The 21,962-nt window shown below is 51.0% G+C and overlaps 8 protein-coding genes across 8 annotated transcripts; 2 read left to right on the forward strand and 6 right to left on the reverse strand.

The window, feature by feature from the left end:
• Positions 1-414: 414 nt before the first annotated feature.
• On the reverse strand, positions 415-4,490 carry Asppvi_002868 (putative VPS9 domain protein; the record flags this gene model as incomplete). The annotated part of the gene is made up of 3 exons (XM_043298847.1): positions 415-4,010; positions 4,099-4,351; positions 4,413-4,490. 3 exons carry the CDS (start codon positions 4,488-4,490, stop codon positions 415-417), a joined length of 3,927 nt encoding a protein of 1,308 aa, XP_043154782.1.
• Positions 4,491-5,273: 783 nt separating this feature from the next.
• Asppvi_002869 (mitochondrial 37S ribosomal protein uS11m) lies at positions 5,274-5,972 on the reverse strand (the record flags this gene model as incomplete). The annotated part of the gene is made up of 1 exon (XM_043298848.1): positions 5,274-5,972. The coding sequence occupies one exon, from the start codon at positions 5,970-5,972 to the stop codon at positions 5,274-5,276; it is 699 nt and encodes a 232-aa protein (XP_043154783.1).
• Positions 5,973-6,452: 480 nt separating this feature from the next.
• tim44 (protein translocase subunit TIM44) lies at positions 6,453-8,038 on the forward strand (the record flags this gene model as incomplete). The annotated part of the gene is made up of 2 exons (XM_043298849.1): positions 6,453-7,303; positions 7,363-8,038. 2 exons carry the CDS (start codon positions 6,453-6,455, stop codon positions 8,036-8,038), a joined length of 1,527 nt encoding a protein of 508 aa, XP_043154784.1.
• Positions 8,039-8,939: 901 nt separating this feature from the next.
• Positions 8,940-10,114, reverse strand: Asppvi_002871 (putative Hsc70 cochaperone (SGT); the record flags this gene model as incomplete). Its single annotated transcript, XM_043298850.1, has 3 exons — positions 8,940-8,985; positions 9,041-10,038; positions 10,112-10,114. 3 exons carry the CDS (start codon positions 10,112-10,114, stop codon positions 8,940-8,942), a joined length of 1,047 nt encoding a protein of 348 aa, XP_043154785.1.
• Positions 10,115-10,525: 411 nt separating this feature from the next.
• Positions 10,526-13,988, forward strand: Asppvi_002872 (RIC1 family protein; the record flags this gene model as incomplete). The annotated part of the gene is made up of 5 exons (XM_043298851.1): positions 10,526-10,786; positions 10,850-12,244; positions 12,308-12,575; positions 12,638-13,116; positions 13,185-13,988. 5 exons carry the CDS (start codon positions 10,526-10,528, stop codon positions 13,986-13,988), a joined length of 3,207 nt encoding a protein of 1,068 aa, XP_043154786.1.
• A 281-nt stretch (positions 13,989-14,269) lies between these two features.
• Asppvi_002873 (translation machinery-associated protein 20) lies at positions 14,270-14,909 on the reverse strand (the record flags this gene model as incomplete). Its single annotated transcript, XM_043298852.1, has 2 exons — positions 14,270-14,660; positions 14,752-14,909. 2 exons carry the CDS (start codon positions 14,907-14,909, stop codon positions 14,270-14,272), a joined length of 549 nt encoding a protein of 182 aa, XP_043154787.1.
• Positions 14,910-15,476: 567 nt separating this feature from the next.
• Asppvi_002874 (YchF/Obg family ATPase) lies at positions 15,477-17,104 on the reverse strand (the record flags this gene model as incomplete). Its single annotated transcript, XM_043298853.1, has 3 exons — positions 15,477-16,028; positions 16,259-16,816; positions 17,030-17,104. 3 exons carry the CDS (start codon positions 17,102-17,104, stop codon positions 15,477-15,479), a joined length of 1,185 nt encoding a protein of 394 aa, XP_043154788.1.
• Positions 17,105-17,900: 796 nt separating this feature from the next.
• hir1 (putative histone transcription regulator Hir1) lies at positions 17,901-21,953 on the reverse strand (the record flags this gene model as incomplete). Its single annotated transcript, XM_043298854.1, has 4 exons — positions 17,901-17,998; positions 18,075-20,831; positions 20,901-21,285; positions 21,936-21,953. 4 exons carry the CDS (start codon positions 21,951-21,953, stop codon positions 17,901-17,903), a joined length of 3,258 nt encoding a protein of 1,085 aa, XP_043154789.1.
• Between the last annotated feature and the right edge of the window lie 9 nt (positions 21,954-21,962).

Here is a 21,962-nt window from a genome sequence, read left to right on the forward strand (position 1 = left end):
AAGCCTCTTCGGCACTTGTAACGCTCGTCGAGAGCTTTTGAATACTCGGATCTGTCAATTGCTTAGCGGTTCTAATGGACATTCCCAGAATTCAGAATTTTGTTTGGTCGTAGGCTGTACACACTAGAGGCATGCCTATTGAACACATACCTACGTCGCTGGAAGGAAATGGTCACGAGAGTTGTACATTCTTGAATCTCTTTTTCCTCACAAGTTGTATAGATATCGAACATGATCCCTTCTAAAAGAAAGAATGGCAGACAATGCATTGATGCCACCGTACCCCATCCTCATTTTCATCAGCGTCGTCACAGATGTAGTGGGTCATTAAAAATTAAAGGCTTTGAACGAGAAGGAAGGAGGCACAAAACTATTCTATAGGCAAGCAAATGAGCCAGCGCCACATAAGTCTATCTATCGTACTGTACGGTTGTTCATCTCCCGTATCCGGTTCAAGCACCGTTCAAGGCGTTTCCCTCGCTCCTTTTCTCGGACCAGGGTGGACCTGACGAAGTCGCGGATGGCGTCCCGGCCGACTTTTTCCCGCCAGGATGTCCATCCGGCGAGTTCCCCGACCACAACATCCTTGTTCCATGAGATTTCCCGGGAGAGGCGTCCGATATGGACTTCAGCCTCTTGGATCTTCTGTTCCAGATCACGAACTGACTTCTGTCGGGATTCCTCCAGGCCCGGAAAGTTGATGTTGAATTTCCGGGGCAAAGATGATGAGATGAGAGAGGAGCGATTGCGGGAGAGATTGCGGGTTGTGGATTGTAGATTCGATATGAGCGAAATAGGGCGGGAGAGCGAACCGAGTATTGCAACAGTCGTGTTGTCGATCGAGGCAAAGACTGATAGGAACTGAAGAAGCGGAGATGAGTCTGAGGATGAGGTTGACAAATAGGAAGCGTAGCGGGTGAAAGCGTCCACGTGTGAATGGGGAAGCGCGTTTGTGGGCTCCTGGAGAGTCGAGACTACCGACGAGCACAGCGCCAGCGCGTCGGCCATATCTGACGCGGCATTCTGCAAGGAATGACCACGGCGAATCAGACTGCGCGTGTTGGCGTGAAGGGCACGAACCATGTCCTGAGCCTGCGCCACGAACTGTTCTGTTTCACGTATGCCTTCAACTGTCACAGGCGCGTAGTCGTCTGCAATCGACTCGGAGAGTACCAACGCCTTGCGTCGGGACCTGTCCGTCATCATCTCCGGCTGCAGCTCGGGCACCAGGAAGAACTCCCACAGCATCTCGTGCGTCGCAAAGGTTGGATGGGTAAGCAGGATTTTCAAGAATCTGTCTAGCCTCTCTTGCATGTTGTGGAGAACAGACCTGGATGGTTTGGAATGAATTTGAAAAGGATTGCGAAAGTCAGAAAAGGAAGGGATATAAGAGGCCGGATGCTCCATTGCGAGACACTGAGCAAGATTTTCGAAGTCCGAGAGGGTGCGACGGCATGTAGTGACCGTGTAGGTGGTTGACCCAGCTCGAGATTCGTCTGACTGGGACCGAGAGCTTGGCGCGCCCGACTTCAAAACAAAGCGTACTGTGGCATCCTCAACGAAGTATGAGCGTACAACTGTGGTGACACGACCAGATGGGTCATCATATGCCGAGGGCGAATTTGAGACAAGAATGAGATCGTCAATGCGATTACGGACTTCGTCATCTTTGGCGAGCTCGACGGCCGTCAATCCGCGAGCTTCCTTGAGATGTACATCAACCCGGGGATCCAAAAAAAGGATACGCACTTGATCGACGCGGCCGTACTTGCTAGCCATCATCAGCGGCGTGAACTTCTTCTCGTTGGTCGCGTTTGGATCACAATCGCTTTCCCGTAGAATTCGAATTGTTATCTCTGGATCACCGACGATGTGTAGCAGTGTATTCCCCTTCGAGTCCACATGGTCGTCAAGCCGCAGAGGCAAGCCGTCTCCCTGAGATCTTTGAGCGGCGGTCAACGCCTCGTTGACCATCGACTTATAATCAGGATGATCATAAGATCTGCAAAGAGCAAAGAGCGGCGTCTGGCCATTTCTGTCACGCTGTCGCCAAGGAATGAGTCTTTCCAGTCTGTACATTACTGATGGTGTACTGAACAAATAGTGAGCAACTGTGCGTCCGTGCATGTCTGCTTTTTTGAGGTAACCAGCAATTGTTCGCTCGTCAGTTGCACTGAACAGAAAGTCGAGCAAAGTTTCTACCATCTCAGGGTGAGCGAGTTGCACCGCGGCACTGAGTAACGTTGTTCCATCGGTGTTTGTATCCTCGAGAATGTCTTCCAATGAGTAGTACTCTTCCAGGCTCAGCAAGTACTTGAGAGCCTCCGGCTGGCGACTGTCAACGGCCATCATGGGAATTGAATCACCCGCAGGATCTTGCGTTTTGGTCAACGTCTCGATTGAGCTGTCCCCTTCTATTGCACTGGTCATTGATTCGATGGTGGTGGTGCGAGAGAGAAGCGAAGTAGCTGACGACTCCGATATGCTGCGGACATCCATGGAGACTTTCTTCACAGGACGCTGAACTTCCTTTGGCGGGGAGGTGTTTGCCCATGTTTGAAATGGGAACACATGTGCCAGCGGTGGTGCCTCAGAAAGAGTTTCATCAATTTCTTGATGTTCACTATTTGACCTTGAGAGCCTTCGATGAATAGAAAGTCCTCGTAGCGGTTCATCCACGTCTTCGCCCTCACCGGTTTTGAAGAAGACTGATTTCCCTTCTGACTCGTCCGGGGCATCGTCCAGTGAGCTATTGTCACCTTCGGGTTCAAGAATTGCCCTCATTTCGGCAACTCGTCCGGCTCTAGTGGCATTCCACAGGCGCTTGTTGCGAATACTGGCTCTTCGGAGGCCCGCTGAATCAGTCACTAAGTACGTAAGGACTGCCTCGAATGTGCTCAAAGCATAACCCATTTCACCGCTATCAACATCGTCGATATAGATGAAGTGCTGCATATACAAGAGTCTTGCTTGTAGATGTCTGACCTGGGACCTGATAACCACAATAAGTAACAAGGAGACCAGAATATCCGCATTTACGGTGACGGGCGCAATCTGTTTTTCCGAGGCTTGAAGATTCGCGTTATCATACGTCCCGGGGTACGATAAGACTTTGACTGTCTCCAGCAATGTACTGAGCATGTCGTGTGGACACTTTGCGTCTGTCATCTTTCGGAACTCCTCTACCGCTCTTCCGAGCCGATGTAGCAGCTCTCTTTTGCCCTCTCGTCCTCCTTCGACAACGATTCCTACTTGTGAAACATCTAGATTCTCCATATGGCGAATTCTGGAATCCAGTTCTGTGTCCTCGGGTTGACGGAAGCTGCACAGTCGAGGAAACAGCAGCGGTTCATGTACTTGCTCGGCAACATAACGCTCAATCAACCGTTCTACCAGAGGTCCAGTCAGGTCGGTCGTGGCGCCGAGAAGAGACAACTGCTGTTTGTCCACGAGCCGGAACAGATCGATTGCGGCGGTAACTGCTGTCTCCAGGCTGCGGCGCATCAAATCCTCATCATCTTCAAAGTACTCCTCGGAATTAAAGGGAAGTCCTTCTCTGTTGCGGGACGACGTGCTCCGAATAGAAGCGACTTCATCCGCCGAATGTTCATGGCGATCTGGTTTACGTTCGTAGTCATCAGGGATGGAAGGCGAGCGCGACGGAGGAGGCGGCAACGGTTTCCCCAGTTCTTTCCCAAATTCTCGGAATAATCTGTCCAAGCCTGGCTGCATCTGTCTTGCAATCATAGGAAAATTGGCCAGCAGTTCTCCGAACGACTTGATTTCTTTCTTCGGTAATGAAGAGGCAGAATCGCCAGCTTTGGCGCCCGTATTCGTGACTACTCTCTGAGGTAGCGACCCGGGCACTACAGCAGAGATGATCTTCCCTGGGTCGAATAAGCCGATCAACGGGCGGGAGATGTAGTAGATAAGCCATGGCTGGGAGTCGGTACTTGGAGTATAGTACAGAGCGTCGGACAGGAGCTGAGCTTGGGTTAGGGATTTGAAGCCTGACAATGTCGTTCAGCACAGGCGAAAGAAAAAAAAAAGAGGGGGGGGGGTGTTGAGGGGGTCAGAACGGAAAGAGGCCATTCCTACCTTTGTTGCTGTAAACCGAACTCTCTTTGATAATCACGGTTCGTCCGTTGACAGTTGTCACCTGCTTTGCCTTCCCCCTACTATCACGAACATTCGAATCATCCTTGGCATTCCCGGTAGCTCCATTGGCAATCGGTACTCGCAGTGTATGACTTCCCAGAAACTCTTCGGACACCACAAGGTCGGAATAGAGAAGGTTGGACTCCCGGTCTCGCGACCCGATTAAGGATTCCGTTATCGGAACGAGCAGAACCTGCAGCAAAGGTAAGAGAATATTCCCCAGGCTTAGTCCAATATGATCCAACAAGGCATACATGATTCTCTATCGGCAGACACTGCCCTGGGACAGTGCTTCGGAAGAAGGCACGGAGGAAGGGATTTAGAGGGTGCATCCAAACGGTCTTGGACGACGGCCCGAGAAAGGAATTCCGGCACTCATCAAGCCGTTCGTCTTAATCCCAAGGTCGGGTTTGCGCTGCACCCGGTGATCGTCACAAGAGAGGAGCAGTTCCGGCGCATACGCTCGCTGAGGAACTAGTAACCGCGCAGACCCAACTATTGCTGAAACCCTCAAACAAAAGACAAATCTATGAAAGAATATCGGATGGGTAAAATTCCATACAATCAAAACAAAATAGATAGCAGAATTGAGATTCACGTAGAAACGTTTGCGATCAAAGACGAGGAGCTGAAGCCTTTCAGCCAGCAGCTTTCGGAGACATTGGAGCTAACGCGCTAGTCCATATTTGGTAAGCTGCTGATTATCTATGGCAAGCATTTGTTTTTTGGTGCATTCAGAACTACTGAGGAGTTCTCAACATCTAAAATGATAGCGCTCAAGAAAAGGCATTGATATTGGAAGGCAATGAAGATGCGAGTTGGACTTGAGATGAGATCAAGATGCAGAATACAACCTAAGAATCTTTTGTGTATCTCCTGTAAAAAAAAAAGAAACGACTAATGTACAAATATAGCTGCAGCCCAGACTGGGTTCACTAAAGATCCCAGACACTGCAGAGTCACATAGGAGACTCAAAGAACTCCAGTTGTGCGAGCCAATGCCTGACCGAAATGCGCTGCCCACCAAGCTCCTTGTTTTCAGTTGACGCTGAAGCGAAAGAATAGATACCTCTCGAGGCGTGGGCATGGGAAAGGAATATAGATACCACGCAGGATTAACCCAGTCTGCGGACTTTTCTGCTTCTCGTACCACCGAACTTTATCCGTGTCGAATCTGTCACTCGACTCACCAACCCCCGAATATTCCTTCCCTCACTGCCAAGCAGAACCTTGGTAAATGCCTCTCGACCCTGACCGAAGCCCTGAAAGACGATTTCGAGCCGTTGAATGTTCATGAGATAGCCTCTTTCCTGAATTTGACCAAACACGTGGGACGTCAACTGATACGCTGGGTCATATCCAGAACGTCCACCTTTCCGAAAGCCGAGGTGTCCACAACTCATCGACAGCATTGGGTTCCCGTTTGGTTGCGTCAGCGTGAGCAGTGTATTGTGTTTGTGGGCGTAAACGTGAAGATGGTGAGGAGGAGAACGATCGGCATATGGGTCTTTAATCATCTCTGCTTCCAAACTCTCGGCCATGCGGGAATAGTCGCGACTGACGGCCTGGCTAGCGCGAGCTTTTTCTCCTTGCATCATTCTAGTAATAGCAGAGAGCGGCGAATTGTCTTCGGTGGTCTGTTCCGACTTGGGATTCAGAATTTGTCTCTCAATCTCGCGAGTTTTTTCTTTCGCGCTTGAGCTGGCCTTCGTTGTGGCAGAAAAGGGGCGCAGCACGCGCGGGGAGATCACTCGCGACTGGCATGATCGGCTAGTATGTGACAATGCCTTGACCCAGGAGGTGAAAGAGTTCATATTGCTGCGTTGCCGAGGATGATATCGGGGACGTGCGGCTGTTGAGGCAAATAAGAGAAGCGAAAGGCCAGTCGATTCGGCACAAACGCAGAACAGAACCTCTGAGTTGAGCGGAAGGCCGATGCGATAACGAAGTATAAAGAGAGATCAAGTACAAAGTTTCAAACGAGATGGGGCATACTCAGCTAATCCGGTTGAATCGGCAACAATAATACCTTGTCGACGGGGCCTGGAGAAAATGGCGGCGGAAAAGGCGAGGCCCGAAGTTTTCGATCTTGGCGCCCGCGATCTCAACTTTTTTCCCTTCTTCACCAGTCGAATCGCTTCTTCTCTCTTACTCCCCACGCCCCAAATCTATTCACTTCCTCCTCAACATTTGGGGTCCGACCCATATTCTTCGTCACCCCTAATACACTTACCTTGCGATATTTGGCTTATATTTTGTCTCCGGGTTTCCAGAGCATGATCTCAGCTAACAAAATGTCGGCTGTCGCACGGGCGGCCACTTTACGGTCCCATGTCCCCGGCCTGAGGACGACATATGGCAATGCCATCGCTTCTTCGCGGACTCTGATTCAAAATAGCGCTTATTCGACCTCCACCTCTACCTCACTTACAGTATTACAGCGCCAAAAATCGTCTCTTCCCACACGCGTTCAACTTATCTCTCCGTATACTGCTTTGCCTTTGACGCGGTCATTCCATATTGCCACTGCCCGTTGGCAACAACAGCAAAAAGAGAAGCAGAGTGAAGAACCAAAAAGTGAGAAGAGCGAAGAGACGAAGAGTGAAGGGGACAAGGAAGAAGGACAGAAGGAGGCGCCTCCACCACCGCCCCCTCACGGAGACAAGACTCCATGGCAGGTTTTCAGAGAGACTCTCCAAGCAGAGTTCAAGGCATCAAAGGAATGGAATGAGTCTACTAAGGCTCTCGCGTCCTCTGCTCATGAGTTCGCCGAGAACGAGAATGTCAAGCGCGCTCGTGCCGCTTATGAAGCCGCTTCGGGTGCGGCAACTTCGAAGACGTCGGCTGCGTTGAAAAAGACCGGTCAGGCCATCGGAAAAGGAGCTGCATGGACATGGGATACCCCTGTTGTTAAGGGTATCAGGAAGGGTGTCAGCGCCACTGGTGCGGGACTTGAAAAGGCCACAAGGCCCGTACGTGAGACGGAGGCCTACAAGAACGTGAAGGAAGCCATCGATGACGGAAGCAGCTCTCGGTATGGTGGCTGGATTGAGAAGGAAGAGCGCCGTAGACAACGACAACTGCGTGAAGAGAAGGAGTTGAAGAGCGGGCGCCGTTCGAGCGAGCCGCTGGTTGAAGATCCAAAGTAAGTGGTACATTCACATGGAGTTTTCTTTTCACCGTTCTGACAATTGCCTGGTGCAGTGCGGGTACCAACCTTACCCTTCACAAGGACTCTGCTTGGAAAGAGTCGTGGCGCGAATTCAAGGACTCAAATCCTATGATGCAGAAACTCTTCTCTCTGAAGGAGACATACAACGAATCTGAGAACCCTCTCATCAGTACAGCACGCAGCATCTCGGATCGTGTCGCTAGCTTCTTTGCTGAAAATGAGACTGCCCAGGTCATCAAGAAATTCCGGGAAATGGATCCCAATTTCCAGATGGAATCATTCCTGAGGGAGATGCGCGAATATATTCTACCAGAAGTACTTGATGCCTACGTCAAAGGCGATATTGAGACGCTCAAGCTCTGGCTCTCTGATGCGCAATTCCATGTTTACGCTGCTCTTTCCAAACAGTACACCACTGCGGGACTCAAGTCGGATGGCCGCATCCTCGATATCCGAGGTGTTGATGTTTCCCACGCCCGTATGCTGGAACCGGGCGAGATTCCCGTCTTCGTTGTGACCTGCCGTACACAGGAGGTACATGTTTACCGCAACGTTAAGACGGGTGAACTCGCAGCCGGTATGGAAGACAAGGTGCAGCTGGTTACCTATGCCATTGGTCTCACGAGAATACCCGAGGACGTCAACAATCCCGAGACCAGAGGATGGAGGTTGATTGAACTGCAGAAGGCTGCCCGTGACTACATCTAAAGTCCCCGCAACATCTACTCCTACGTACCTTATCCCTTCAACAAATTCTCGACCGTCACTCTCCGTTTCCTGCTTATCGGCAGCCTTTGACGATGAATCACCTCTCATACTCTTCTCGATTATTTTTGATATCATATCATGCCACTGTACCATATCGACTATCTAAATAGAGACCTGGCGGAACCGGCGCTCATGTTTTATCTGTGATAGTAACTTCGGCCTATTGATCCATTTTCAGTGTCCTTTCTATTTCTTTTCCTTTTTTCTTTATTATTACTGCCTGAGTACTTGTGTGTCCTGTCCACGGATTTCACGGATCTGGTTTTCCAGTTTTCCTGTATCGCCGTCAGCGAAGGCTGCGCGGACGGATCGTTACGAATAGCCAGGACATCTTTGATCCTGGATTGCCTGCATAATAGCCAATGTCCTTTTCCCCCCTATCTCTATGGGCGTATACGGCGTTGTATTATGAGATATGCGACAACCAACTCCACTCCGAACATTTTCATGTATTGGCATCTGGAATCATACCCAGCCTTTTTGCCGTTTTCTGGTGCTTTTTTGCGGCGAGCTACCTGAACATATATTCTGATCATTGGTACTAGGTACAATGCACCGGTGTCACCTTGGCGTGCCTTGTCGAGGTTGTCAAGGTAATACCTTTAATCAGTGACAAATATAACTGGCTACTTCGTATATTGGCGAGATTGGATATTATTTTAGCGATTAAAGTTTCTATCCGTTTGCAAAAAACTCATGACCAAACTGGTATGGCTGGTATTCAATAATCACAGGTGGGTGAAGCCAGAGAAGGTGAATATCTTTTAGACAAATTCAGAGGTAATATATCGTAGCTGGATGGAAAAGGGGGACTTTCATGCAACCGAGGGTAACTTCTGGTTTACTGCTGACCTCCACGCCCGGCACCGCCCATCATGTTCCTTGCCCTAGATAGTTTGGTTAGTTTTCTGTGACAGGAAAGAAGTAAATGCATGAACTTACATCTCCGCAAGGCTTGGGTCGCTCATCAAGCTAGACATGTCCGGCATTCCGCCGCCACTGCCGAAGTTCTCGGCCATCTGCCTCAACTGAGGGTTGTTCATGAGGTTGTTCAGCATGTCTGGGTTGCTCATCAAGTTCTGGGCCATGCTCGCGAACATAGGGTTGTTCATGATGGAGCTAAGGTCGGGCATACCACCACCGCCGCCGCCGCCGCCACCGAGCATGCTGGCGAGAGAGGAAAGATCAGGCATTCCACCAGCACCGCGCGATGCTCCAGCAGCATCGTCGACATCATCGGCAGGAGGCTCGGCACCACGGCTGGCCTCTTCGATCTTCCTCTTGGTGGTTTCAAGACCTCTCTTCATCGCATCGCTACCTCCGTTACCTTCCGCCTCAATACCCTTTTCGTAGGCTTCCTTTGCTCCCTTGTAGTCTGCCATATCGAACCGCGCTAGACCGAGACGACTCCAGGCCTTGGAGTACTTGGGATCCACAACAGTGGCGAGTTCCGCATCCTCCGCAGCTTTCTCATGTTGACCGGAGGCAGAGTAGGCAGCCGCACGGTTGGAGAGGTAGATTGGGTTCGAGGGAGCGATGGACAGGGCCTGAGTGTAAAGATCGATCGCCTTATTGTATTCCTTGCGGGCCATGGCAGCATTTCCCTCCGATTTCAACTTGTCGGATTCGGGCGTGGGGGCACCAGCCCTGGGCTGCTGTGCCTCTGTGCTCTTGGCCTGCGCTCCAGCACTGGCAGATTCTGTCGAAGGCTTCTTACGGAGCTTCTCGTAGACACTGAATATGCTCGCCAGAGATTGTCCGCCAAGAGCGTCCTTGACGGCAGCCTCATCGGAGGGGTCGACCTTGAAAGTGTCCGCAATACACGATTGAGCGATCTCAATGGACTCAGCGTCATCCGCAGTCAGAGTGCCATCCTTCAGGCTGGAGTTTAAGAAGTCAATAATTGCAAGCGCCAGGCGCTTCTGAGACTCGGTGGGAGCCTAGACGGAACAGKAGTCGGTAAGTTACTGATCTGCCATGAATATGGTGTACTAGAGAGCCGGACCATCTTACCATTTTGTGAACTGACTGAATATCGCACCAAAATGTCGGATTGGTTCAAAGTCAAAAAAAATAAAGACAGATAAAGCAAGCGGAAGATTGGAGAATCAATCGAATGCTTGTGAAGCTGAACGAATGCGGGGGCCTCAGCCCGCGGTGTTTGCTTTGTTTGTTCTGTTTGTCAGGGGAAGCTCCGGTACACGTGATGATGGGATCATCATCAACATGTCGGCTCAAATACCATCGTACACATCAGATAGTCGTTGGTTTGATGGCTAAGACGTGGAGGACTTTGATAATCACGGCGGGTCTCTCTGGGATTGGAATGTCCCGAGTTTGACACATCAAACTCCATCCTAGAGCAGTCGAAGATGACTCAATGTGAGCTCCTCCTCCTGTCTGTGACTATCGCACCCAAGTCGAGCCATGTACTGGCCAAATGGAGTTCCGCGGGTCTATGCGATCAATGGCCCAGGGATTCCAATTACTTCCCATATCGAGTCCGAGGCAAAGGAGCGTGAGACTACTGAAGAGGAGAGATCTGCAACGGATCACAATGTTAAGGGAGAGGGGCCCGAAACCGAGTCAGCCTGGGCCAATGAGGCCATTACTGGTCTCTGTATTTCTCGGAGCGGCCACATATTTGCGACGATGACCGACTCCTCGATAGCTGTTTGGCAGACTAGAGTATGACCTTGCAACCCTTTTGCTCGTCATGGAGTGTGAATTGATCTGCTGACTTGCCGTTAGCCTACCGCAGTTGTTGCTGCGATTGCCCGCTCCGCCTCATCCCTGAAGACTTATGGTTCGAATGTCACCGTTCTGATGCATCCTGACTCGACGATACTTGCTGTCCAGACACTTGGTGGATATCTGCTTACTTATACGATTGCGACTGACCCCACCAGTCGCGTATATCAACAACATTTCGATCAATCGAGTCAGAACCGTCGTCAGCAACTCGCTCGACTGTCTGCTGAGGACGATGCGAATGCGGTGCGTGATGTTAGCCTCCGCTTTCGGATGGCAATCAAAATCGAATCTGGCATTGTCAAAGCTCTGGCTCTTGACCGGGAGCTGGTTGTAGCTACCGTCAAACCAGCGGCTGTCCAATGCATTCGGTGGGCTCCGGACGCAAGCGGGGCCCAGACCACGTCAGAGCTACTCAGCCGTATTCTGAATGTTTCGAAGCGGACCTCTATCACGGATATGGTCTACGATCGAGCAATCAATCTATTGGTGTGGGTTACCAGCGAGGGACAAGCATATGCCGTACAACGACTGCCGGAGAGGACCAGCACGGCAGAAAGTCCAAGGAAACTTTTCCAAGGCCACTGCTTCCACGATCCGAAGCATGATGGCGAAAAAGCAGTCAAGGTCGCGATCAATGCCCGGTTTTCATTGCTCACAGTGAACTGCGCCGATGGTGAGATCCTCGTCTACACAGCAAAAGACTATCTAGGGAATGTTCCATTCTCACACAAGCTCCAACTACCCGCTTCTCCTACCACCATTGGCAGCTTGAACTTTATGTCCTACTCTCCGGATGGATATTGTCTTTTTGCAGGCTATGACCGTGGCTGGACAACGTGGAGCGTATTTGGCAAACCGGGTGGAAACAGCTTCTCGGTGGATAGATCGCTCGCTGCAAACAATTCTGAAGACTGGTTGACTGGGGTATCTAATGGATGCTGGGTAGGCGGAGGGTCAGACATTCTACTGACAGGGCGGAATGACCGTCGCATATGGATCCTTGAAACAGCTCGAAGCGCTCTTACAGGCTGCTTTTCTTCAGCTAATCTAGCCAGAGGCTTGTTGCAGACTGGCACAGAAGTCATCCTATATCGCGGCCATGATTTACCTGATCTTATGACAATCTCGGGCAAGGACTCACTGTGGCATCATGCACAGTATCCTCCAGCATACCTCCATTCCCAGTGGCCGATCCGCTCGAGTGTCGTCTCGCAAGATGGGCGATACATAGCCATTGCAGGTAGACGGGGACTTGCGCATTACAGCGTCAACAGCGGTCGCTGGAAAGTCTTTGAAGATCCGAACACAGAAAATTCGTTTGCCGTCCGCGGCGGCATGTGCTGGTATGGGCACATTCTGATCGCCGCTGTCGAAAGTGATGGCTCCTACGAGGTTCGTCTTTTGAGTACCACTAAGCTGTTTTGAAGCAACAGAAGGCTGATAGCTTTTTTACAGCTGCGTCTATATTCCCGAGAACTGTCTTTGAACAAGCATTCAATATTGCACACAGAACACCTTCCCTCGCCTGTAGTGTTCATAGGACCTTCTGGCGAAGATTCCCTTCTTGTCTACACTTATGATAACATCTTATACCATTATATTATCAACTCGATGCAGCAACGGATAACCCTTGTCCCTGTTGGTCAGATTGCGTTCAACGGTATTGTGCGGGCACCTACCAGGGTTCGGGCGATTAGCTGGGTACTGCCGGAGGATCAGATGCGTAAGTGTCTAAGGGCCACCCTCATGGGTTTGTGAAATATGGCAATTTCTAACGTCTGGCAGGAAACGGCGATCCGTCTCAGGACGTAAAGGTGGCATCAGTGCTGCTCTTGGTAGACGGAAACATGGTTTTATTACAACCCAGCTTGGCAGAATCTGGCGAGCTTAAATATGATATGCGGGTCATTTCTCACGACGTTGAGTACTATATTTTGATGCGAGATCAATTCTCCTTCAATTTTGCACCGCCGGTGGATGAGTCTGTTCCAGCCAGTCCCTCGGCCGAGGTTGCATTGAGTGCGTACCACCATAGCGATCAATCACTGCGGGATTCCCTCTGGATGTTCTGTGGCAGGGAATTGCTCGTCTGGGGGGATGTGCATGACGTTCTGCAACGAGAAGAAGTGCCAAAGCCAATACAAGTGCCTTTGGACTTCTACCCTCTGTCAGTATTGTTGAACAAGGGCATAGTTTTGGGCGTCGAGTCGGAAATGATACAAAGACGTGATGTCACGTTTGCCGCTCTGAAATTCGCTATAAGGGTATGATCTTCCACTTTTTATTCCTTGTGCATATCATCCATGTTGACATATGTACTGATGTTGAACAGACTCATTTATTCCTACCATATGTTCTACAGCACGATCTTGTCCGTGGAGACATCGCGGCGGCACTCTCGCTATGCCAACGTTTCTCACATCTCTCATACTTCCCGCATGCCTTAGAAATGCTTTTGCACCACGTACTGGATGACGAGGTTGATAATGAGAGGAAGGAAAGCAAGACAGATAATCCCTCTCAAAGACACGAGCCACTATTGCCATCCGTCATTTCATTCCTCCAAGCATCACTGCCGATTAAAGTGTTTTTGGACATTGTGGTCCAGTGCACGAGGAAGACCGAGCTTCGCTCATGGCGCACACTTTTCAACCACTTGCCTCCTCCGAAGGATCTTTTTGAACAGGCCCTAAGACTCAACTCTCTCAAGACGGCGGTGGGGTATCTGCTCGTCTTACAAGCCCTTGAAGACGAAGATGAGGGTGGTCACGAGGCGCCAATTGAGGACTACGTTGTCCGTCTCATTGGTCTCGCGTCGCAAAATAGTGATTGGGAGCTCTGTGGTGAGCTGGCGCGGTTCCTGATTGCTCTTGATGCATCTGGGGATATGCTTCGACGCGCTATCTCGCGGGTCGGGCTGAGACACGGAGTTCAATCAGGAGGCGGCTTGAACTCGAACGGCTCAGGGATCAATACCAAAGGATTAGGCTTGGGCATTTATTCACCACCATGGCCAACATTATCGCCAACATCGTCCGTATCCCCACATTCGCGACAACAGATTCGTTCGGAGGACCAAGGGTCGCCTGTGGACAGCGCAGACGATCAAAGCACATTCTCTGCGATCAGTCAGTGAGCATGTACGCAAGAGCGTGTCGCAACTTCTCTCTTCTACAATTGTATTCAATTGGAATTTTCTTCCGTATATAGACGATTCACTAAGCCCATCAGGCTCGACGTTCTGACAACTTCAGACTAGCGTCGGAATGTTTCTTCATGATAGTCATCTATTCTTCTGCGACAGCAGTTTCATCTGCCGTGACATATATGTGCTGCTTCCGTGTAAGCATAATCAGTTGGCAATCCAAGCGAGAACAAGAACCTCAAATCATTTGTCATTTACAAAAGAGAACCAAGTCAATCCAAATGCATCTTCCACAAGCCGTCACCCAGATAATGCCCCTCGTCCATGACCACACCCTTCTTCTTCTCCTTCATCTCCTCCGTCCCGACCTTCAACGGCCCGACCATACACGCATGCTCCTTCCCTTCAGCCATGACCGCAACCACCTGCCCTTTCTCCAGCGCATGCTCCGCATCGGGTAACCGCCCGCCAGGCGACGTCAGCCCAGGCGCCATGAGCGTGGCGCCCGAAAGCACGAACCGGATCGCGCCCCGATCGATCTGGACCGTCGGCAAGGCATCAGGGTAGGAATGGAGCAGTTTGAGATGCGGGATGGGTGGCCCATCCATGGGCTGGTAGAACAGAGGGGTCGATTCGATGGTGTATAATGTCGCTCGATCCGGTCTGTAGCAGTGTCCGCATCATTAGCCTCCATCCCACCTTCAATCGATAAAATCCCGCCTCCAAAGGAACCGGGGGGAGATTACAATTTCACCGCATCGAGCTGGGCTTTCTTGGGGAGGATCTCATCGATATACGGCTCGAAGCCGGGATATGTGTCGAGGAGTTTTTGGCGCAGGCCGCGCTGCACCGAGGACTTGACTTTTGAGCGGCCGCTAGGGGGGATACTTTATTTTCATCTTCTATTAGCATGCGTCATTGATTTGCTTCTCTCGCAGTTGCAGCAATACAGTGATTTTGTCTTGACGCTGGTTCGGCATTTGCTTTGTTTGCGGAGGGGTAACAGATAACTAGATGGCTTGCTGTCTCACGGGGTTCTCACAGACCGAACGGGTCCCAGGACACAAACTCGGACTCGTAGGGTACTCACTCTTTCTTGAACATTTTGGGCTTTGCGACGTAGAGGTCAATGGTCAGTCGCTGGGCTTTTCTCAGCGTCGAACCAGTCCGCTATTTCCTTCACAACCCTCCGACGAATTGCGCCAATGGTATGACGCGGTTAACGCGGGGAGGGGCAGTAGGTGTCACGTGCTGATTGAAGCTCTCTTTATGCCTGATCTATAAGGCACTTTATCAATTTACGATCTACATTGAATACGCTAAGGGACCTATAATGGTCACACTACCACAAGAGGGCAACTTTTGGCTTTTAAATTTCGCGATATTGAGTACTTTCTACCATGCATGGGTGGGAATCACAAATAAACCCAAGCAAGGTATCAGCCTAAATGAGCTATATCCAAATTTTGATTGATCTATTTAGCCCTTGGCAGCACCGGCCTTGATGAGGAGGATGTCACCATCCTCCACAACGTAGTCCTTGCCCTTAGTCATGATCTTGCCAGCAGCCTTGACAGCGGCTTCGTCACCATACTCCCGCAGGGTAGTGTAGTTGTACACAATGACCTGAATGAAGGTCTTCTCAAAGTCAGTGTGAATCACACCAGCGGCCGCGGGAGCCTTGGTGCCCTTGCGGATAGTCCATTGACGGACTTCGTCTGCACCAGTCGTGAAGAAACTGGCCAGGTTGAGAACTTGACGCATAGTAACAATAACCTTAGGCAGAGCGGACTTGGTGTTCAAGCTCTTGCATTCCTCAGCGGCCTTGGCGTCATCGCCGAAGGCAGCCAAGCGCTCCTCAAAGGAGACGGAGATGGGGATCAGAGGATCGCCAGGAGAGTTCTTCTGGATCCACTCAAAGACCTTGGGCAGGTACTTGTTCTTCTGACGGATGTAGTCCTTCTCGCTGAGGTTGACCAGATAGACAACGGGCTTGGCCGTGAGCAGGAAGAGAGGGTTGATAACCTCAACCTATTGATTGACCGATTAGTATCTGAAGGACAGACAACTGGCGTAAACAGAGTGTAATGGGTTGCAAATTAAATCAGATAGGACATGATCTCATAACAGCCTCTGCGTTGTAATTAAAATGAGGCTGTTCGACGAGCTGGGTTATATCGAGCAAAGCTCTTATTCATCATATGAAATGGTGATACAGAAACGATCGAAGGGAGAAAAAAAAAAAAAAAAAAAAGACATACCTCCTTGGGAGCCCAATCACCCTTTCGGATGTCATTTCCATCTTTCAGGAATTGAAGCACCTTGGCGACAGTGGCCTCCTCCTCACGCAGCTTCTTCATCTCAAGAGACTGTCCGCCGCGCCGTGTCTGCTTGCTCAGGTTCTCGAGTGCCTTCTCAACAAACTCGATATCTTTGATCCGCAACTCCTCGCTGATGATGGTCAGATCACGGACGGGATCGACATCACCCTCGACGTGGATGATCTCAGCATCGTCGAAGCATCGGACGACCTGGAAGATGGCATCGACAGCACGAATATGGGAAAGGAAAGCATTTCCCAGACCAGCACCAGTAGAGGCACCACGGGTCAGACCGGCGATATCATACACGGTCAAGTTAGCGGGAACCTGAGACTTGGGCTTGTAGTGTTCGCAAAGCCAGTCGAATCGCTCATCAGGGACGATGACACGAGCCTCTTCGGGGTCGATAGTAGCATAGGGAAAGTTGGCCGGGTTACCCAGAGACGACTTGGTGATGGCCTGGAAGAGCGTCGACTTGCCGACATTGGCCAGACCGACCTAATCAATCATCATTGTTAGATTGGATGTTGGTTTCTTCACATCTGTGTGAGTATAGCAGATGAAAGCTACATGATGTAGGACAAGGAGGATGTAAATGAGAAAAATTTGTGGCCGGATGGAACTGTGATTTAAATAGGAGAGGGAAAAAAAGCAAAGGCTGGGAAATAGGGCAGAAAAAAAAATAGTACGGTGGGGTCAATGCTCACATACGATACCACTCTTCAAGTTGTTTCCTGGACGGCCCAGCAGGACCTTCTCCTGGACAGCAGCCTTCTTGGGAGGCATCTTTTTCTTCTTCTTGCTGGAATAGTTTCGGCGGGAGAAGGCAGAAAAATAGGGAGAAGAAGAAAACGGGGAGAAGAAAGGAGAGGACTGATGGAGGCGCGAGGCAAAAGCAGAACCAGCTGCGGATCGTTCTAAACGGAGGGGTAGAGAAAAGAAGAGAAAGACGGCGGGCGGTGCGGGAGACGTGATGAAGAGCGCCCACTGACAGTGGGCAGAAGAGAAACTGGGAAAGAAGAGAAAGGGAGGAGGGGCCAATTGAGGGGGAGATAGCTTAGGCTGTCACAGTAATCTTCGTTATGCGGTCAAATGATAATTGAGAGAGCAATTGAGATGAGAATGATTTTCCTTTCCTACTTGTACAGGAATTCGCCTAACTTCTCTTCTCTTCTCTATTATGATGATGATGTTCGTGCTGTTCGTGTGCCTCTCGGAAATTTTGCAATTTTTCTGCCAGTCAATATTCCACCGCCCACATGACTGTAGAACCCTCGGTCATGCACGTGACATTGTCCTACTCTGTATACGCAGAGGAATCAAGCGATGGCCGCAAAAACACTTTGCGACACAGTTCATCCCCTTCAGAGGTCAGATGTTGAAGCAAGACTATAGCATGAAAAGTATGTTACATCCGGATATATGAAGTGGAAGCGACGAAAGAACCTTAAATCCGTAGCTCCTTCACAATAAAGAAAATGGCTACCGCTCAATCAAAGCCGGCCGTAAGGAACCCGAATCATCAACGCCGTACAGAAAGATCATGGGCGAAAGAACGAGACTGTCAACTGTTCTTCTCAGATTATGTTTCCATTGCGTCATCGTCTTCGGACTCGTTGTCCACCACGCCCAGCAGCTTGGCATAAGGAACGGTCACTCGCTGAAGATCCCGGTGTTTGCCTGGTAAAAGAAAAGAAAAGCAGAGTTAGCGACGTATGGTCATCAATGCAGAAGAAAGAATGTCACTGCAACTTACCCAAGGCTAAAATCACCTCCTTCAACAGCACCTCGCGTGGCCAGCCACAGAGGGTCTCCGAGCTCTCCTGCCAGTTTCGATCCTCCTTTTCGTTCGCTTGTAGCCGGCGGACTGTGCCTGTCTCATCCTCCTCCTCAAATAGGCCTCCAATCAACCCCTTCAGCAGCTCCTCAACCTTCATCTTGAGGCCTTCCGCTCCGAGACGCTTGGCATACATAGACAAATAGAGCCGGAACTCTTCTTTAGCTCCCAGCGATAAGGCTGCGGCCAGCCGGTTCTCCAAATGAGCTATAGACACACTTGACTCGAAGCTCTCGTAGCCCTCGCGAGATAAGAGGACTTTGATCAGCCGCTGCAAGAAGTACGCTCGTCCGCGGAGAAGCGTCTCATTTGTCGTATTGCGTTCCAGGAACGGAATGATGCCAGCTGAGACGGCGGCCTTGGTTTCCTTGTCTTGCTGCGGTCCCGCAGACTGCAGGTTGCCCACCGGAGCTTCCGTCGAATTCCAGTACTGACTGCCGACGGCCCACCAAGCCTCGGAGACCCGCTGCCAGGTGTACATGGAAGGCGAGTAGGAGTAACCTTCGCCATTGGACAATGCGACCACCACCCGGCCCTCCGAGTTGATTCGCGCATTGGTGACTGCCGGAGCCGCGGACGGATGCGCACCCAGCGTGTGGATTGCTGCATCGAGGACTGGTTGGAGGGAGATGGGAGGGTGAGGGGAAGAAAGATGCTTGACGTTCCAGACATAGCACATGCCCACCGCTGATATACACAGGATCCATGGGCCGTTGCATTCCAGAATCACTGGTTGCGCTTCAAGCACGAGAGCGCTGACAAGTCGCCGGCCTGCGGGCGACCAGATGTAGACTGATCCATCTTCGCAGGCGGCAGCCCACATGCTCTGGTTACCGGTCACCAGAAGCACGGGCCGTGGGAGGAAATCCTGCCACAGTGGCTGTTCGCCGCGAAACAGCGTGAGGCGTACAGGCTCGCGATCTACAGCTCTACCTGTCAAGCTTGCAGGGGAAGGATTACGAGCCTCGAAGACAACGTCAGCCCGCGATTTCCCCGGCTCTCCTGTKGCGCTAGGCGGTTCCGTCGGCCTGCCGTTGGAATCGATGGCTCGGACGATCTGGCTGCGGACCTTTGGTACTGCAAGACGGAGCTGACTGATCGCCATGCAGGGATTCGTTACAGCAGGCCTTATGAACTCCGGCGTTGGCTGCTGTCCCGTCGGTGCAGATTGAGGTTGCGCCGGAAGAAGCCCATCCGGCGTATTTGCGAGAATCGGTGCCGCGCCGTTCTGACTTGCCAGTGCGACCCGTTTCTCCACATGTCCATCTTCATCGCCCTCGAGTTGCGCGAGTTTTCGTTTATTACCGAAAAGCAACGCAGCAAGTCCACCCTTAGGTAATCCATCAAAAGGTTTCGAAAGATCAACAATCGACTGTGGCACATCGGCTTTCACTTGGCTACTAACCGAAGCCATGAGCCGTGCCTGGGGCAGAGATGACTCTGCCGCGCCGGCGCCTGATACCAGAAGAGGTGCAATTCGCTTCTTGCCCTCCTTCGTGTACGTCGGGCGCTGCTTTAGCCTCTCTAACTTCGCCTGATACGGATCTGGCTTCTCCGGTTCCGGAGCTGCTGCTGTTGCTGCGGTGCCGTTAGGTTGAGCCTTCTGCGTATCTGGGGCCGGCGAGGGACCTCGGGCAGGCGTTGCACCGTTTGAAGGAAGTGGTGCCGCCTTGCCATTGACCATACTTTCTGCCGTGGCATGGCCATCGCCCATTAGAGCACCCATTCGCCCCTCGACGTCTTTGATCTCTCCCGCTTTACTCTTCTCCTCAAGCAGTAACCCATCCGTGGTCTCAGCGATGCCAGCGCCTCTTCTGTTCGTGCCGAATTTGGTAAGTGACTTCTCGTTCTCCTCCATCGCCATTGGGTAGCCTAGCTCCCCATCCTCAAAGCGAACGGCAAGAATCGTACCATCAAGGGCAGTCGCAAAGAGACATTTTCCATCGGGACTCCAGGCTAGATCTGAGATTGACTTGGCAGCCATCTCCTGGGCGACCACAATGGGTCTGGGGTTGCTGGTGATCCAGATGCTCAGTGACTTGTCTCCGCCGGCGCATGCGATGACTGTCACATTCTGCATTGCATGATTTTGATTATCAACCGCCGATTTGCTGACCGGTTGACTTGAATACAATCGTGGAGAGAAAGCGCACACCTCCACCGGTGCTTCGTGGCCGATGAGATTGATATCACCATCCCACGAACCTCGGTTGATAATAGCAACAGAACTAACAGGCCCGTTCACTGCGTTGGCAGCCGCAATGTGCATTCCGTCCGGAGACCACGAGCAGCGACGGAAATAGGCAGTAAGTGGCGAGTTTTGGAAAGGCGCGGTTATGGTGTGTTCGAGCACGAAATTGTTCATCTGATCATGAGCCGTAGAATTCGGTGAAGGCGACGTGAATCGAAAGATACGGACCGTGCGGTCGTCACTCGCCGTGGCAAAGTATTTATTTGCCGGGTCGAATGTGATTCCCTTGACATGGCTCTGGTGGATGGACAGCGTCTTCAATTTTTCGAATGTATGCCCTGACCAGACCACGACCTTGGAATCCAGTCCAACAGATACCAAAATTGAGGAATCGTACGACCATCCTAGATCTTGCACGTCATTGTCATGGCCGATCAATCTCCGTATCGTGCGCCAATTCTCCACAGGCGGCGCCTCATTCGACCCTAGCATTTTCGTAGACAACACCGGTTAGCCAGCTCCCTTCCCACGGTCAAAATAAGCCAAGCACCTACCGAACGTTGAAGCATGTGAAGGGGGATTCGCATCCAGCGTATAGATACAGACTATCTTATCGTCCGCACCCGACGCCAGGTACTTCCCATTGGGCGAGAATCGAACCGTATGAATCGTGCCCGAGTGGTTGCTCATCGACGCAAGCTGCTTGGGCTTGTTCGCATACTCGGGGTTTCCCGTATTATAGATCGCTTCCGTAGACCATATTCGAACGTATCCGTCTGCATAAGTAGGAGCGCTTATATCAGCGACTATCCAAAATTCGTGTCCATACGACTTGGTCCATAGATTGGTTTGGGAATTTCTCACCTCCAGCTGCTGTGACCAAACGGCTTCCGTCCGGAGAGATATCGCAAGCGTAAACCTCGAAGTCTTTTCTCTCCCCTGTACATGCAAGAAACAGTATTAGCACAGGTTTAGTAGCCTCATCTCGATCTCCGAAGTAAAGATGTGCGGTTCATGGTATCACAAAGCGCCAACAAAAAATGGAAGACAATATGCACCTCCATGGGTCAGCCAAACCGGCTTAAAGATATGCATCGCAACAACTGCGGCTTTCGCTCTCGCACTTCAATGATGTTTCTGTTTCCGCGTAGGACCGCTATGTTCGGGCTGGGCTCCTAGTAGGCTGACGTGGATGCAGGACTATGGTTTACCTGGACCATCGCAGAGAAACGGCGCTGAGGCTCACCCGATGATGAATTATTATTATTGAACGAATAACAGAAGGAACAAGGCCCAGAAGTACTTGCTGACTGGAATAAAGCTTCGGGTCGAGCAAAAGGGATGCGCCAGTCAGTTGCCTCGAAATTTGTCTGGAGATTAATCTAAGAATACGCCAACGCGAACAAAGGAGGACCGATTAGCCTAGTCGCGATCTCCAGGCGCGGGAGTCGGATGGTCCGAGCTCCCTCATATTCTCCGCCTGCAGGGACTATCCGCATATTTATCTTAACAATGAACTGCATATCTTGCCTTGAAGGCATTGTTGGTGAGATATAAGAGGCTACATGTTATTTTTGCATCCAACTTACGATTGGGGTACTGTACATTATACACAG

The sequence above is a fragment of the Aspergillus pseudoviridinutans genome (assembly GCF_018340605.1).
Source record: "Aspergillus pseudoviridinutans IFM 55266 DNA, scaffold_2, whole genome shotgun sequence".
NCBI lineage: Eukaryota > Fungi > Ascomycota > Eurotiomycetes > Eurotiales > Aspergillaceae > Aspergillus > Aspergillus pseudoviridinutans.